Source organism: Microplitis mediator, chromosome 3 (assembly GCF_029852145.1).
Source record: "Microplitis mediator isolate UGA2020A chromosome 3, iyMicMedi2.1, whole genome shotgun sequence".
NCBI lineage: Eukaryota > Metazoa > Arthropoda > Insecta > Hymenoptera > Braconidae > Microplitis > Microplitis mediator.
Genome location: NC_079971.1, coordinates 21169851 through 21187108, shown reverse-complemented (window position 1 = coordinate 21187108; position 17258 = coordinate 21169851). Strand labels below are relative to the sequence as shown.

Genomic DNA, 17258 nt, shown 5'->3' with positions numbered 1-17258 from the left:
CCCTTATTAAAAGAAGCGATTTTAAACGATTAAAATATTATATTTTGAATACATATATACATATACATATATCATATTTTGAATACCTCCGAATAGGCCTTCTTATGGGCATTTAACATCGCAAATCGCTTTAAATCACTTCTTTTAACAAGGGTCGACAGCCAGGTGGCATTTCTTACATTTTGTTCACTACTTTTGTTCAAACTTTAGAAAGCTTCATAATTTTTCATTTAATTTAATAAAAAAAAGTTTATTCAAATGCAGTAAATAATAAAACGTCATATTTTTGTTTGGGAACTTTTAATATCAAGCTACGTAAGCCATAGGTAAGTGATACCAGTCGAGGGGATCATGAATCATAGACTAGTGGTCCTAGAAAAAGAGTCAACACGCGTAATATTATGCATAAAAAATGAAAGTATGATTGATGATAAATGAATTCTTTTTCAATTTTAATTATGAGACTGTTTTTAATTATTATTAAAAATATTTTGTATAAATTAATTTGATGTATTATTTTTGACTTATAAAATGTATGAAGAATAACTAAGTCATAGAGACATTCCATCATATTAATTTTGTCAGCTTAATTTGACGTTAGGTGTCTTGATATTATTACTATGACTAAAAATTGTGAGTCAATACTTCGAATTAATAATTTACATATAGAATAATTTATGAATAAATTATATCACTGGTACAGTAAAATACCGCATATCCGAAAGTAATACATCGAAATAAAATAAATTTCTTATTGTCTAATAGGTCATGTTCAACAAAGTGATTCAAATAATATTAATTATTTATCATCAATGTCTGTAAACTATTCGGATAAGTGAAGTTTTACTGTGTGATTTTTTTTAAATATTGCAATTTCTGGTCCTGCATGAAGATTAAAAACGATATAAAATTTAATCGTTTTAAATCATCTTTAATCATCAATTGAAGATTCATGACGATTCAAAACGATTAAAAAATTTTTAATCGTCATTAATTGTATTTTCTAATCAGAGAACGTCAGAATTTTGTGAATATTTAGGTGATTAGACACTTCAGTTGATTGAATTAATCATTTTTTGTGGCAAACCCTAAAAATTTTATGTTTTTTTAACTTCCCGCTAAGAAAATTGCAAATTTTCAAAAAAAAAAAAGGAAGTTATTGATTTTGGTCCGATTTTCGAAAATCGAGTTTTCATCAGATCTCGACGTTTTGAGGATCTAGGAAGCTATTCTGACTATTCCCGGATGGACGTTTGTGTGTGTGTGTGTGTGTGTGTGTGTGTGTGTGTGTGTGTGTGAACTTTTTTTTGTCCGACGATATCTTTGGAACGAATCAACCGATTTAAATGTACTTGGTGGCAATCGAAAGGGCTCACCAATACTTAGAATTGATTAGGTCTTGGGGTAGATCGGTCATGTAGTTTACGAGTTATACGAAGAATAAAAATTAAAATTTTTTTTTGTTTTTGGTTTTTTGCGTATAACTTATAAACCACTTGCCCGATTCGCCTCAAAATGGACTCAGTTTCAAGTCTTGTGTATCCCTTTCGATTGCCACCAAGAATGTTTAAATCAGTTCATTCGTTCCAAAGATAATGATACTGAAGTTAGCCGACATCTAATAATTTTTGGATTTTCTTTTAGACGGTAAATTATAAAAAAAAAAAACTACAAAAAAGCACATGCAGAAAATTTAAAAAACTACATGTGCAATTTTTTCGAATTTTTTTTTTTTTTATAATTTACCGTCTAAAAGAAAATTCAAAAATTATTAGATGTCGGCTAACTTCAGTATCATCCAAAGATATCGTCAGACAAAGATTATAATTTTTCATTGAAGTTATGTTTTACCGGCCTAACAAATTTTTGAGCTCGAAAAGCTCAAAAATTTACAAGCAATAATATTTACGAGCTCCCTGAGCTCGGAAACAGCGGGAAGTTTTGGGGCTGGCCTGCAGGGTCAGGCGGTTTTCAGATTTTTTTTTTGTATCTTTCATCGTTTTTGAGATTTTTAAAATAAAAAAAAAAAAATTACCAGAGATGATTAAAATATGTTAAATAAATTTAAGTCTAATATTAATTAAGATTAATTAAAGTAGTATTACTCGAACAGTTACTTGAGGCATGCAAATTACTAATAATTAATTTACATAATCATATTGTCGAGAATTATCCATTTGTATTATTCTTTTTCAGTTTAGTTTAAACTATTTTCAAATTTCGCGCCAAAAGTCGCTATTCAAATAATTCCTTTTGCGCGCCACCAGGGCAGTAGCCCGTGGCGCGCTCTTTTATCTCCTACTGTCTCACTCAGTCGTCATTAAGTTTTCGCGGTGAAAACGTGTTGCACATGTTCACACATGTTTTAAATTAAATCAATTTTACTATTAACAATTAACATTTATAAATGTACTGTTATGTATATTAAATAAAAAGTAATATCAGTTAATGTTTTAATAATAAAACAATTCGTAATAACAAATAAATAGTATTTTAAAATGGCCATGCTAGCAGAACCTAAAAGAAAACAAAGATGGACGTTGAATCCACGGGGCAAACAATGGAGCGACGGTTAGTTTAAATTTCCTATAATTATTATACATAAATCAACATCTGCTTTAACGAACTTTTTTTTTATTGAGTAAATTTATATGCGATTATGATTATTTCGTATTTTTTTTTAAATGTAATTATGCATAAATTTAATTAATTAAAGTGACAGAATTTTTTTTTCTTACGAATTGAATTATGGAATTGATTAGTTTTTAATTAATTAATGTAAAGAATATTAATTGATTTATAATGACACTGAAGTTAACAGACGTCCAATAGTTTTTTAATTTTTTTAAAAATGATAAATTTAAAAAAAAAAATTATAGTTTTTTAAATTTTCTACATGTGCACATTTTTGATTTAGATTTTTTTTTTAAATTTACTTGTAGAAAAAAAGATCCAAAGATTATTAGACGTTAATTAACTTCAGTATCATAAATTAACCGACGTCTAATAATGATCCTGAAGTTAGCAGTCAATTAGTAGTTTTCGGATTTTTTTTTCAACAAATAAATCAAAAAAACTAAAAACTAAAAATATGCACATGTAGAAAATTTAAAAAACTACAGGTGCAATTTTTTCAAATGATTATTTTTTTATAATTTATTATTTAAACAGAAGTTCGAAAATTAGTAGACGTCGGCTAACTTCAGTATCATCGTCTAATAATATTAAAATTTTTTTAAAATTGATAAATTTTCAAAATAAAAATATTTCAAAAAATTGTACTCATAGTTTTTTTAATTTTGTACATGTGCATATTTTTGGTTTAGATTTTTTTTAAATTTACTTGTAGAAAAAAAAATCCAAAAATTATTAGACGTCGACTAACTTCAGTATCACGAATTAACCGACGTCTAATAATATTTAAATTTTTTTAAAAATGATAAATTTACAAAAAAAAAAATATTAAAAAAATTGCACTTATGGTTCTTTTAATTTTCTACATGTGCATATATTTTTTTTTTTAAATTGTACTGTTGATTAAAAATTTAAAAATTGTTAATTGTCTGATAACTTCAGGATCATTAATTATCTATAATTAATTCTGTTTAATTGAAATTTTTATTTCTTTTAGATTCGTCGAAATTTGGTCAGAAAATGTTGGAGAAAATGGGCTGGACTCAAGGAAAAGGTCTTGGTGCCAATGAACAAGGAGTTACTGATCATATAAGAGTTAAATATAAAGATGATCAAGCCGGTAGTTAATAAAATTTATTTATTTATTTATTTAAAATAATTTTCTATAAAATATTTGGCCGCAGATAAGCAATAGCGTGAATATAAAATATTAATTAAAAATAATTAATTTTATTTTTAGGTATTGGTTTTTCTAAAGACAAACAAGAAAAATTGTGGACAGAAACACAGCAGAGTTTCAGTGAACTTCTTCAGCAACTTCGAGCTGGAGAATCTCCTTCAGCTGAAAATTTAAATGATTTAAATCTCAGTGGGAAATCATTGGAATTAAAATCTAAACAAAGTCGCGCTCGAGTACAGTTAGTAATTTTTATTAAATAAATTAAATCATATTTTCGGAAAATTAGAATATTTTTAAAACTTCCCTCGCAGATTTGCATCACGGTGGAAACACGGTGGGTTTGTTCCATTTTACCACTGTGATTACTCGGTGTATCCACCATGATTCCACGGTGGCTTTACCACCGTGTATACACGGAGTTTTCACTGTGATTACGCGGTGGATACAGCGTGAAACCACGGTGGTGAAATAGCACAAAGCCACCGTGGAATCACGGTGGATACACCGCGTAATCACAGTGAAAACTCCGTGTATACACAGTGGTCAAGCCACCGTGGAATCACGGTGGATACACTGCGTAATCACAGTGGAAACACTGTGTATACCCGGTGGTGAAATGGAACAAACCCACCGTGTTACCACAGTGGATCCACGGTGTTTACACTTCCACGGTGTTTCCACCGTGATTCAAATCTGCGAGGGTTGAGATGACGTGCCCGTGAAAAAAGTAGAATTTCAAAATTTTTACAAAGCATCGCTACTAAACATAATTCAGAAGTAAATAAATTATGGAATAGGATTCAATTGCAATATAAATAAATTTTACTGACGTTTTCAGAAAATTTATTAATTTCATACTCGTCAATAAAAGAGTCATAAATTTTTTATTTTAAAAATTAGACCCAAACGGAAGAAATCGTCAAAATTTGAACTTTTTAGAATTTTCGCGCCATCACTAATCAGTTTAAAAGTTGAAAGTTTTTGGATTTTCTCAACTTTTTTCGAATAGAAAAAACTTTTATTCAAGTAGCAGGTGGTTAGAATTTGGGATTTTTGAAATTTTTTGATAGTTCTCATCAGTATGAAAGTTTTGACAAAATTTCTCATTTGTTTCAAATTTCTCAATTCGAATCGAGAAAATTCTAATCAGCTTTCAATTAATCAATTTTCATTTAATTGAGAGTTCAGTTTTTAAAGCAACCAAAAGTAATTATTTCGTACATTCTTATCTGAGCTCAATTTATCCCTGATAAAAATTAGAATTATTGTAAAAAGTATTTCAATGTTTGGTTTTATTTTGAAAATTTTGATACAATTCAAAAACTTACGAATTATTTGATACCAATAATTTGTAAGTTCAAACTCTTCTATCGACCGGTCAAAACTTTTCTCCAACTTTTTATTTTACCCGGGCATAAATAAAAACTGAACATTTCTTTACAAATAACCCAGCAGTCAATTGGCCAATAGGCTCTCGAATTACAATCAGTGTCAATAAAAATTTCATATAATTTAGAAATTGCGGTATTAATTTAAAAAATGTCAACAATTATTATTCGCAGTTGACTTGAATATAAAATAATTTTTGAATACTGATCCAGGGTGGCCACGAACCGGGAATTGTCAGAGAATTGAATGCAACCGGGAAATATCATGGAAATGTCAGGGAATTTCGAAAAGTATCCGGGAATCAAATTGTAACAGTTCAAAATTTAAATAATTTTCAATTATACACTAGTTATAAAAATTAAGGGATACTAAAAAAATTTCAAATTTTAAAGTGATTTTCAATAGATTATAACTCGAAGGAAAATGGTCATGCTACAAAAACAAAAAAAGCAAATTGTAGCTTCAAGTGTCTAGCTTTCTGATCTGGTCTTTAAATTTTTTTACTGTGTGCGGTTCCGGAGTAATTCTGAGAAAACTATCGAAAAAGAAATTTACCAAATTTTTGCTCGTCTTAAAAACGGTCTTCGAGCTTCAATAAATTTTCTTCGATAATTATGATTGATTTTTGATTGCTCCAGAACCGTGCATCATAAAAAAATTGAAAGACCTAGATCAGAAAACTAGACACTTGAAGCTACAGTTTGACTTTTTGTTTTTATTGTACGACCATTTTCCTTCGAGTTACAAACTGTTGAAAATTACTAAAAAATTTAAAATTTTTTAATATCCCTTAATTTTTGTAACCAGTGTATTTTGAATTTAATTAAATTAAGATAAATGCCCCTATACCCGCTCAGTACCATTAGTCGCTCACTTTAACTGTTTAAGCCGTTTTTTTAATAATTTTTGAAAAAAAAAATTACAACTAAAAATATTATTATTGATAAATAATTATTTGTGAATCTAAATATATTAAAATATGATGTATCAAATTATTTTATAATAGATTATAAATTTAAATTAAATGACTTTTTTCAAAATCGCGCTCAGCCGGGAATTTTTTACTTTAACGTTCATTCGTTAGATTAAATTTCGGTTACGTCAAATTTTTTAAGAATTGTTATAACTATATCTTATTAAATACATTTTTAAAATTCATGAAATTTTATATTATGAAAGAATAAAGTAGAATAATTTATAAATTATTTGTCCAAATCAATAAACTTATCATAGTTTAATTGATGTTGTCTTTGAGCGACTATAGGGCCATGTGTTGATCGAGTAATGGTACATGACAACTTTTAGTGAGCGACTATGGGTACACTCAAAGACCTTATTTAAAAAATTAATAATAATTAATTATCAACATTATTCTTCAAACTTAAATTTTATTCTAATACTCGAAACTCCAAAAAATAACTATAAAAAAATAATCATGGTTTTTCATTTTATTTATTAATTTATATTGAGTGATTTAATCTCACTCCATTGTAAAGTGAGCGGGTATAGGGGCTTTTACCTTAGAAAATTCCTTTTTAAATATTTTAACATAAATTTTTAACATCGAATAATCAAAACTAGGCAATATTAATTTATTTTATTGCCATTCTTTCTGTTTTCTCGCATGATTTAATTATCAAATTTAATTATTAAAAATGAAAATATAATAAACACTTTGAATATCTAAATGATACGAATAAAATTTCTAAATCAGGGAAAAATGTAAAAAACTTAACTGGAAAACCGGGAAATATCGGAATTTTGAAATTATTCATTTGTGGCCACCCTTTAATCCTAATTTATTAATAATTCTTCTAATTAAATATTAATTATCATTATTATTAATTACAGTTACAAAAAATTCACCCGAGGCAAAGATGTAAACCGCTACAGTTCAAAAGATCTAGCGAACATATTTGGAAAAAAAGATTTGAACGAATTGCCATTAAAAGTTGAGCCTCCAGTCACCGAATCAGAGCCCGTCGGTGCATCGGATACCACCGCGGGTGTTCTGACAATAAAAGGCGGCTCAATGAGTGATTATTTCAAAAACAAATTGCCTCTTATACTGGCTAAGAAGTCGACGATTCCAGTAGTGAATGAATCAAAAGACGAGTCTGAGAGTGAGAGTGAAAGGTACGTAGGTTTTGGTTTTGGTTTATCTTCAAATTCTTCGGCAACTGATTTACCAGACACGCCACGGAAACGTAAGAGCCAATTTTACGTTGAAAATAATTCAGAGACACCAATTGCTGATACAATTGATGAGCATACTCCTAAAAAACGTAAAGTTAAAGACTTTGCGTTTGAAAATCCAGGGTTGGATTTAATTTCTCCTGACCCAGTTGCTCCGGTAAATAAAATGGAAGTTCTGCGTCCAGTTGCTCTCGAATGTATTCCTCAGGTTCAGAATTTTAATGATGAACTGAATGAGGTTCAAGTACAGGGACAGGGACAGGAACAGGAAAAGACACCAAAGAAAAAAAAAAAAAAGAAAGACAGAGAACAGGAAAAAGATAAAGAAATTGTAGGATTTGTCAACGATGCTCTGAATTTAGAAGCCAAAGATTCTGGTGATTATTCAGAGGCCTTTGAAGTATCGCGAGCTTTAGGTCTGGAAAATGACGCTTTAGATTTAACTGACGAGTCCAGTGGTAAAAAACGCGTGACTTTTAACGACACGGTTGAGTACAATACCGATAAGAGTAAAAAGAAAAAAAGCTGCGTCAAGTTGGATAAATTTGAAATAGTTGACGACAAGTGTAGGAGGAAAAAAAAAGTTAAGAGCATTCTGGTGAATGGGGAGGTCAGTAGTTTTGTTAACGAGGCGTTAGATGTTGAGATAATAAATGAGGAAGTTTGCGATAATGAAGTTAACGAGCGTAAAAGTCGCGGTAAGAGAAAACGGGAGAGGAGATCGAACTTGGAAACAATTGAGGAGGTTGAGGAAAAAGTTGACGTTGGTACTGAGGTTGAGGTTGATGTTGATGTCTATGGTAGAGATGAGGATGAGCTCCAGGATACTAGTGATAATTTGGGGGACATGAGTCTGGAAACTCCGAAGAAGAAGAAAAAAAGTAAAAGTAAAAATAGAGATAGAGAAGGGAGAGATGAATTTTGTGGAAATGGAGACAAGGGTAAAGATAAGGATAAGGATGAGGATAAGGATAGGATGGATATTGACGAGTGTGGTAATAAAGAAAATTTAAATGATAGCAAGTCCTCGGAAATTACGGGAGTTAAGAAGAAGAAAAGTAAGAAAAATAAAAAAGAGAGGGAGAGTTTAGAGGAAGTTGAGGGGATAGATGTAGAAGTTGCAGATAATAAAGTTGAGGTTGAGGTAGCGGATGAGTTTGATGGCTCGGGTAAAAGCCCGAAGGTTAAGAAGGCCAAGAAAATTTTAAAGTCGTTGTTTAATAAAACGTCTGCTGATTTTGTTGGCTCGAATATCAACAAAATTAAAGGATATGGAGTAGAATGATTTTGAGGTTGAAGTTTTTTGGTGGAATATTTTTTAAGCCTAGGATTTTTTGTTTTGTGAAGTGTAGTGGAGTGAATTAAATCAGAGGATTGATGATGAATAGGACCAGGATTTTTGCTTTTATTTAAAAATGAAAATTATTAATTTATGGTGTCAAATTTTGGAATTACAGTGGAAATATTGGCCGTATAAAAAAATTTTTCAAGTAAAAGTTGTAGGAAATTATATTTTCTAGCGAAAATGTCTCTTATGTTTTTTTTATATGACCAATATTTTCACCGTAATTTCAAAATTAAGATTTTCATAATTAACAAAAATTTGAATAATTCATTATGAATCTCAATTTTGGAATTACGGTGAAAATATTGATCGTATAAAAAAAAACATAAGAGACATTTTCTCTAGAAAATAAAATTTCCTACAACTTTTGTTTGAAAAGTTTTTTTATAAGACCAATATTTTCGCCGTAATATTAAACATTTGAACCATTCATTTCGAAGTTAAGGCTAAAATCTTGTCCCTAATGATGAAAATTTATCGATGATACTGAAGTTAACAGACAATTAACAATTTCCGGATTTTTTTTCAACCAATCAACTAAAAAAAAAAAAAAAAAAAAAATATGCACTTGTAGAAAATTTTAAAAACTATAAGTGCAATTTTTTTAAATATTTTTTTTCTACAATTTATGGTTTTGAAAAAAAATTCAAATATTATTTAACGTCGGCTAACCAGTGTCATAATTTATCGGGGGCTTAGAAGAAATTATTATGGGGAATTTGTATTTAATGTTGGATGGAAAATTTATTAATATAAATTAGAGTGAAGAGAAATGAATTTTTATGAGGTGGTGTAAATTATGCTGGTTCATTTTTAAAAAAGTTAGAGGATTGTAAGGGGAGATAATTTTTAGTGATCTGGATTTTTTAATATTTAGGAAATTCAGTGGATTTGAAATTACGGGTGTCGTAAGGGCGGTAATTTTTTTGTTTTGCTGATTGTACTTTTTATTTACAATTCAAATTGACAAATAAAAATTTTGAATTTTTTTCGCGCTCTTCGTGTAAAAAAAATTCGTTTCAAAAATTTTTTGGACAGAAATTCCGAAATTGCGGCAGTTCTGAACTTTAAGTTGAACATTTTTGGAATTAGAATAATTAGAAGTGGGAACAATTTTTTGTGGGTTTTTTTTTTGGAAATTTTTTAAGCAGAAATGATTTGAATTGACAATTTTGTGAGTTAATAATTATTTCTAATCACTCATTTTTCGACAATTCAAAAAGTGAGAAAAAAACTGACCTTCAAAAGTTCTGATAAAAGTTGAAAAATTTCATAAATATTTTCAAATCATTTTTTTTTTGCCTCATACCTGAATAATTCTGGTAAGAGCCGAAAATTTCTCTTGATGCTTAATTAACTACGAGAGTGAATAAAGCAGATATCAAGTTGAAGTAAAAAATGCCTGGCAAAGCGCGATTTTGAAAACAGTTATTCAATTTAAATTTCTAATCTCTTATAAAATAATTTGATACATCATATTTTAATATATTTAGATTCACAAATAATTATTTATCAATAATAATATTTTTAGTTGTAATTTTTTTTTATAAAAATTATAAAAAAACGCCTTAAACAGTTAAAGTGAGCACCCAATGGTACTGAGTGGGTACAGGGGCTTTTACCTTACTTGTAATTTAAAATTTGTCTGATGTCTGCTACATTAACTCCTTTTTTTATTTTGTTCTTCAAACCCAAAAAACTGTCAAATCAAATTATTTTTGCTCAAAATAAAAAAAAAAGAAACCACAGGAAAATCCTACACCAGTTGAAAATTGTTCACTTTATAATTTTTTCAAAGTTCCAAAAATGTTCAACTTGAAATTCAAAATTGTCTCTATTTTTGAAGTCCCTTGTCATGAAGGGACTTAAATTTTTTTTATTTAATTGATATATTTTTAATATCATAGTATCAAAATAAAAAAAATTTTTTCTAGTTTCCGGTATGTCTCCCTGGAACTAAGAGCGTAAAAAAAACTTGATTTTTAAATTTCGATTTTAAAAATAAAAAAAATTTTTCAATCATTTTTCAATATCTTTTACTAGGTTACGCTCTTACCGCACCTGTAGTGATAAGTTGATATATATAATATATATATAGAAAAAAATGTAAATAAAAATTGTGTGATTTTGAAAGTAAAAAAAAAATCAATAAATATAATAATGAATATTTATTAATAAATTTTAAAAATAACAATTACATATTATAATTATTTAATTAATATTTAATTTGAATTATCGACTTTTCTTTTTTTTGACTACTTCTTCTTCTCCGTCGTCATCAGGAAGGTCAATATTGTGGTTAATCGAAACAACTTCTTCGAGAACTTTGAGTTTTACAAAGAGAGTGTCAACTCGTTTCAAATCATCATCAGACAATTGAATTGTCGCTTTTGGTATGAACTCTTCGTCAGCTGTCAGTACCGAGTAATTCAATGATTCTAATTGATTTTTAACTTTTGGTACTCGTAGTGGATCGCATGTGAACTGTAACATTTAAAATTCAAAATTTATGAATACTAACTAAATATATTTGTAGAATAGTATATCAAATTAGTGTATGTTGCAATAGGAATCAAGGTACTGATGATGAGATTCAATTTAGGGTAACAGTACCAAATATTGACCGAGTCCCATTTAGTGACCGGGTTCCTAAAGACCCTAAAAATGGAAAAATTGGTGAATTTAAGGAGGTTCGAGTGAAACTAGTGAGTCAGAGTAGTGTTTAAATCTTTTTGTTTACTAAATTTTCGTAATAGTTGTAGAAATTTATCATTTTTATTTATAACGTCACGAATTTATAAATTAATAGCTCGTTCTCACTTCTAAAACATCGATATTTAAATTAAAGCGGGAAAAATTTATTTCTAATCTCGTCTCTCTTTTTAATGTACTTTAATCTTTGTTTTTTTTCTCAGCGGTTTCCGCAACGTTGCCCAACCCTCAATAATATGTATCTCTGTCCATGAATGAGATTAAAAAATAAAGTTTAACTTTAATTATTTTAATAACTACAACGGTAACACTAGACTGTAAAAATGTTATCGTATTCTACAAATATTTAAGTTTATAATATGTCGTTTTTCATTCCTTAAACTTGGGAGATTTATTATTATTATTATTATTATTATTATTATTATTATTATTATTAAAAATTTTTTTCTTAGGCCCTGAAGCCTTAGCTCCCTAAGGGCCTTACAATAAATACAAAATGATAAATATATATAGAGAGGAGCAAAAATGAATTTCATAATAATAATAATAATAATAATAATAATAATAATAATAATAATAATAATAATAATAATAATAATAATAATAATAATAATAATAATAATAATATTGCCAATAACAAATAATTGTAAAAATAACAACAACGGCAATAATAAGTTACGTTGTCTCGAAGCAAGTTGATCAATTATAATTTGCTGTGTACAAATTACGGTAGTTCATATAAAATTTTGAATGTACAGGAATTACAATCATTGATTATCTTTATCTATAAAAAATATATCGCGTGCCAAATGCCAAAAGGGCGTATTACAGCAGTTAGATAGGGTTCCATGCCAAAAGGGCGTATAAAAAATTTTTTTTTTGCCATTCTTTTTAGAATCGCTCGAAACGTAAAGATCTGCAGAAAAAAAATTTTTGACGTTCTAACGCCAAAAGGGCGTATCTGAAGATATACGCCCTTTTGGCTTTGGAATTTTTTTTTTTATTTTGAGGCTTAGAACATGTTTCCAAAACGATTGGCACCAAAAAAAAAAATTATACGCCCTTTTGGTTCTTCAAAGCCAAAAGGGCGTATAACTTTTATACGCCCTTTTGGCATTTGGCACGCGATATAACATTTTGATCTAAATTCATTGTAATCAATAATTGTAACAATCTCCTCCGGCAATTGATTCCACACTCTAACTGCCGTAACAATAAACGAGTTATCAAATGTTACAGTCCGAGCATACGGTAAACTTAATACATCAGTTTGTCTAAGAGAACGTGCACGAACTGAAAAAATATTTTATAATGAAAAAATATAGTAAATCATGACGAATCTTGTCAGCCATAAGAGTCTGTGTATAAGAACTTTGAAAATTTCATTTTTGAAACTTTTTTTCTAAGAAACTATACAGTGGGTCAGTTTCAAATTTTGAGAATACATCGATAAAGTACTTCCCTGATTAAAAACTCCGATTGAAACCAATAAATTCTGATTGAAAGTCTATCAGATTTCAATCGGAATTCAGCGGTTTCAATCGGAGTTTCTAATCGGGGTTACTTATATATATACTTTAATAGCCACTTTAGCTAGAAATTGACAGGAATTTGACAATTGAAATTACCGAAATTTGCTGTCCGAATTCGCTGACAATTTGACAGCAAAAGTTGGAAAGAAAAATTTTCGGTTAATTTTTCCTCAATTTAAAGGTAATTTTTTTTACTAGAAAAAACCCTAATAAAAGTTTCCTTGAATTTTTCGTCAAATGTCCGTCAACTTCAGGCTTTCCGTTTTTGACAACAATTTGTATACAACTTTTGAAGTTAATTTGCATTCTAATTCGGGTAGTAAATTTACGTCAAATTGTATACAAATTGTCGTCAAAAAGGGAAAAGCCCGAAGTTGACGGACATTTGACGAAAAATTAAAGTATAGTTTTGCTAAACAAACTGTGCTATTAAGGTATAAAATTTCAAATCTTAAAGTTGGAAAATCCTTTTTGCATTAAATTCGCTCGTAGCTCCAGAATCGATGAAAATTAAAAATTTATATTTACATATTTTTCATAAATTAAATTTAACAATTTTTTAATTTTGGCGCGAATATTCTGTGAGGGCACCAGATTTAAACAAATAATATTTATATTAATTATATTACCCGATAGAATTTTCCATTATCTTCAATTTCTTCAACATCCTCAGCCCCAACAGCAATAGCGTCCTCAGTAGCGGCATCTAAATTATTTTTATGTTCTGTAATAATGCATCCAAAGTGATCAAACAAAGTTCCCTTAGTTTTCCCATCCGATAAAGTGCACTTGTTTTTTCTGAGCACGGTATTCAATGAGTTTTTAGTGGCAATAAGATTGCCGGATAATAATCTTACAATAAATGTCGCGCCTCCAGGGCCGCGGAAATCTAACAGTTCTGTTTGAGTTTTGAGTTTTGATTTCTCTAGTTTTTCTAATATTCCATTTATCGTTCCTTGTGGTATATTTTTCTTTCTAGCTTCGTCAATTATACTTGCAAGCTTTGGGTTCTCACTTGGCTTCGTCACATTATTATTCTCTAGAAAAAAAAACATTTAGTTTTAGAATCAATATGGCATAGATATTATGAGGATTCAATTCTGATTACTGAATAATGGAATGGGGGTAAGTCGACCAATAAACGAATGGTTAAACTCTTTCTCGCAGGAAAAAAGAAATTGTTAACGTGGAAGAACCGTCAGTAAAGCACCCCTAGTGCTTTCGCGCTTGAAGTGTGCAATAGAATTAGAAAATTAATTTCAAATAAGAATTCAAGGATTTTGTTAAATTGTCGAGTGAAAAATAAATTTTTAAACAAACGGACGTACATGGAAAAAAAATTTCTTGGTACAAACGATTTAAGTGTAAGAAATTTTGACTTGTCTAAAAAAATTTATCGTATTATGGATTAAAAATAAAAAATTTCTTGAAGAGAGAATAAATTTTCTTCGAGCAAGAAAATTTTTGTTTTCAATTTGTAGTACAAAAAATTTCTTGGGCCAAGAAATTATTTTTTTCTGGGTAGAAAATTTAAAAAACTGAGTGCAATTTTTTAAATATTTTTTTTTGGGCGTTTTTTAAACCGGGTTTAAATTATTATTGCTGGTATATTTATATATTATCATAATTAATGTAAGGTAAATGTCCCAATACCGGAACGACGAAGGGTTTACGACTAATTTTTATCGTTTTAAAAATATTAAAATAGATTATAAATCAAAATAATTTATTACATCTTATAGAATAGACATTTTCCTATTCAAAAATAATTAAATTATTTCTTTTTTTTTAAATTTAATATAAAAAAATTTTTTTTTCTATGACACTGAATAGACCCAATACCAGAACGCTGAAATAACCTTGTCCCAATACGGGAATTTGGTTGTCCTAATACCGGAACAGTAAATAAAATGAGTTATTTTTTGCATTTATTCATAGTTAAAATATTAACAATTATTAAATAATATTAGTGTAAAACGAGTGTGAATGTAGCAGACATCAGACAACTTTAAAATTATAAATAAATAAGATAAATAATTTTAATAATATATAATTATAAATATACTAGCAATATTAATTTAAACCCGGTTTGAAAAACTGGCCCATATAATTAATGGTATTGAAAAAAAACCAAAAATTAATGACCTTGAAGTTAGCAGACAATTAACAATTTTCGAATTTTTTTTTTAACGATTTAATAAAAAAAAAAAAAACTAAAAATATGCACATGTAGAAAATTAAAAAAAATTACAGGTGCAATTTTTTAAAATATCTTTTTTTTTAATTTATCGTTTTTAAAAAATCCAAAAATTAGTGACCCTGAAGTTAGCAGACAATTAACGATTTTCGAACTTTTTTTTCAACGATTAAATTAAAAAAAAAAAGAAAACTAAAAATGTGCACAAATAGAAAATTGAAAGAACTACAGGTGCAATTTTTTAAAATACTTTTTTTCTTGAAATTTATCATTTCTAAAAAATCCAAAAATTATTAAACGTCGGCTAACTTCAGTATCGTCAATTTTTCAAAATGACATCTGTCAACTGACATCTAATTGCTCATCTTGGTCCATACCAATCAACTTTTTAAAATATCCCTCCTAAGAAATTTGAGCATTTCGAGCCCCAAAAATATCTGCAATTCCTGTATTTAAATAAAATGATAATAATTACCAGCCACAGCTACTTTGATACGTCTTGCAAAAGCTAAAGACTGTGCTGATTTTTCAGCATCTTTTTCAGCTTTTGTGTGCTGAATATTCGCCCATTTACTATGTCCTTTCAAACGCTTGTCTTGACGTATAAATTCTCTGAAGGTTCTTTGAACACACGCTCTTGTGAAGTTGTACATTATATTTTTTCTAAACTATTACTCGGGATTTATGTTTTTTTATAAATAATTATCGAGTCAAAACTTTTTGTAAAAACTCTGGCCTTAACCTATGAAAATTTTTATTAGATATTTTTTTTTTGTTAATTGTAATTAAATTATTTTGAAAAATATTCACCTTCCTCCTTTATGTGAATCAGAAATTTGTGATAAATGATTTTTTCATTCATCAATTTTATGGAGTAAACAAAAATTATTTTTATTTTGTGGTTAAATCTTAAAATTAATTTAAGAGTCCATGTGATTACTCAGATGGTAATTAAATAACAAAATTAATAACGAAGCCAAATTACCGACTGCCAGTAAACTAAAATCTCTAGTGTTGAATTCTGTGTTCATAATTTTTATTTTGAAATTGACATCCGTTGGTTATTGAGTATAAAAAAAAAATTGACAACAGCCTGATAGCTAAGTTGGCCGCACAAGTTAGCATTTTCATAAGTTGACGGCAACTTTCCAAGAAACTTGTCGACAACTTTCAGCTCGTGTAACTGTTGCCGACAACTTGTCTACAAGTTGCTCAGAAATTTGGTGGCAGGTTGCGGCAGTAGATTGTTGTCAAGTTTCTGAGCAACTTGTAGTCAACAGTTACACAAGCTGAAAGTTGTCGTCAAGTTGGTCGCAACTCAGGTACAACAACTTTCTGATCAGAAACTCTGGCTATCAGGAGGTACCGTAATTTTATTAAACATTTGTCATTAATGTGATTTCAATGTAAGATAAAAGATCTAGTACCCGATCAGGGAACTAGTACTCGATCACTTGATGTATTTATATGTCTGTATCTAGTAAAATTTAGTAAATATAGATATACGAATACATGAGTGATCGGGTACTAGTTCCCCGATCGGGTACTGGGTCACTTACCTTACTTGTCATAAAATTGGGATTGATGTTTATTATACAGATCCCAATAATTCAGATCACGAATATTTAGAATCCCATTAAACAGATTCCCGATGAAATGGATTGACTTTTTTATTTACTAACCGTAAATCTTAAATCAAAAAGAAAATGTTGAATTCAAGAATATCTAGAGAATTTGAAAGGATTTTTATAGAAAATCAGGACCGTCTAAGAAAATTCATAGAAAATCCACTCTCTAAATCTGAAACAGTGACTATTCAGTGTTTCACAGTTGTAAGTATATCAAGCGATATACTTATAGCTGTGGAATAGTGTATATATACTAGTGTTTCAAAAAATCAACTTTTTTTTTTCTCAAGGAACATTGAATAATCGACAGAGTATCTCTAGACAAAGATCCTGTTAAAATATGAGACCTTAATATTAATATTTAAAGATGGCGATTCGCGATTTTCTATTTTCCATTAAATAACATTGGAAACACTCTAATATACACGGAGAAAAATGTTGGCTC

The 17258-nt window shown here is 28.8% G+C and overlaps 2 protein-coding genes across 2 annotated transcripts; one reads left to right on the top strand and one right to left on the bottom strand.

The window, feature by feature from the left end:
* Window positions 1-2315: 2315 nt before the first annotated feature.
* Window positions 2316-10866, top strand: LOC130665161 (G patch domain-containing protein 4). Its single transcript, XM_057465451.1, has 4 exons — window positions 2316-2571; window positions 3632-3754; window positions 3875-4052; window positions 7055-10866. Exons 1-4 carry the CDS (start codon window positions 2499-2501, stop codon window positions 8682-8684), a joined length of 2004 nt encoding a protein of 667 aa, XP_057321434.1. The 5' UTR covers window positions 2316-2498; the 3' UTR covers window positions 8685-10866.
* Window positions 10867-10897: 31 nt separating this feature from the next.
* Window positions 10898-16145, bottom strand: LOC130665162 (translational activator of cytochrome c oxidase 1). Its single transcript, XM_057465452.1, has 4 exons — window positions 15996-16145; window positions 15661-15927; window positions 13618-14027; window positions 10898-11228 (listed from the first exon to the last, which is right to left on the bottom strand). Exons 2-4 carry the CDS (start codon window positions 15836-15838, stop codon window positions 10977-10979), a joined length of 840 nt encoding a protein of 279 aa, XP_057321435.1. The 5' UTR covers window positions 15839-15927; window positions 15996-16145; the 3' UTR covers window positions 10898-10976.
* Window positions 16146-17258: the final 1113 nt, after the last annotated feature.

Bases quoted from the DNA above. Each gene is read 5' to 3' on its own strand.
- LOC130665161 (XM_057465451.1), top strand. From the start codon at position 2,499: ATGGCCATGCTAGCAGAACCTAAAAGAAAACAAAGATGGACGTTGAAT. The intron at 2,572-3,631 runs GTTAGTTTAAAT...TATTTCTTTTAG, and splicing joins GGGCAAACAATGGAGCGACG to ATTCGTCGAAATTTGGTCAG. The intron at 4,053-7,054 runs GTTAGTAATTTT...TATTAATTACAG, and splicing joins CAAAGTCGCGCTCGAGTACA to TTACAAAAAATTCACCCGAG.
- LOC130665162 (XM_057465452.1), bottom strand. From the start codon at position 15,838: ATGTACAACTTCACAAGAGCGTGTGTTCAAAGAACCTTCAGAGAATTT. The intron at 14,028-15,660 runs GTAATTATTATC...TTTTTTTTCTAG, and splicing joins TATCAAAGTAGCTGTGGCTG to AGAATAATAATGTGACGAAG. The intron at 11,229-13,617 runs GTAATATAATTA...TAAATGTTACAG, and splicing joins ATAATGGAAAATTCTATCGG to TTCACATGCGATCCACTACG.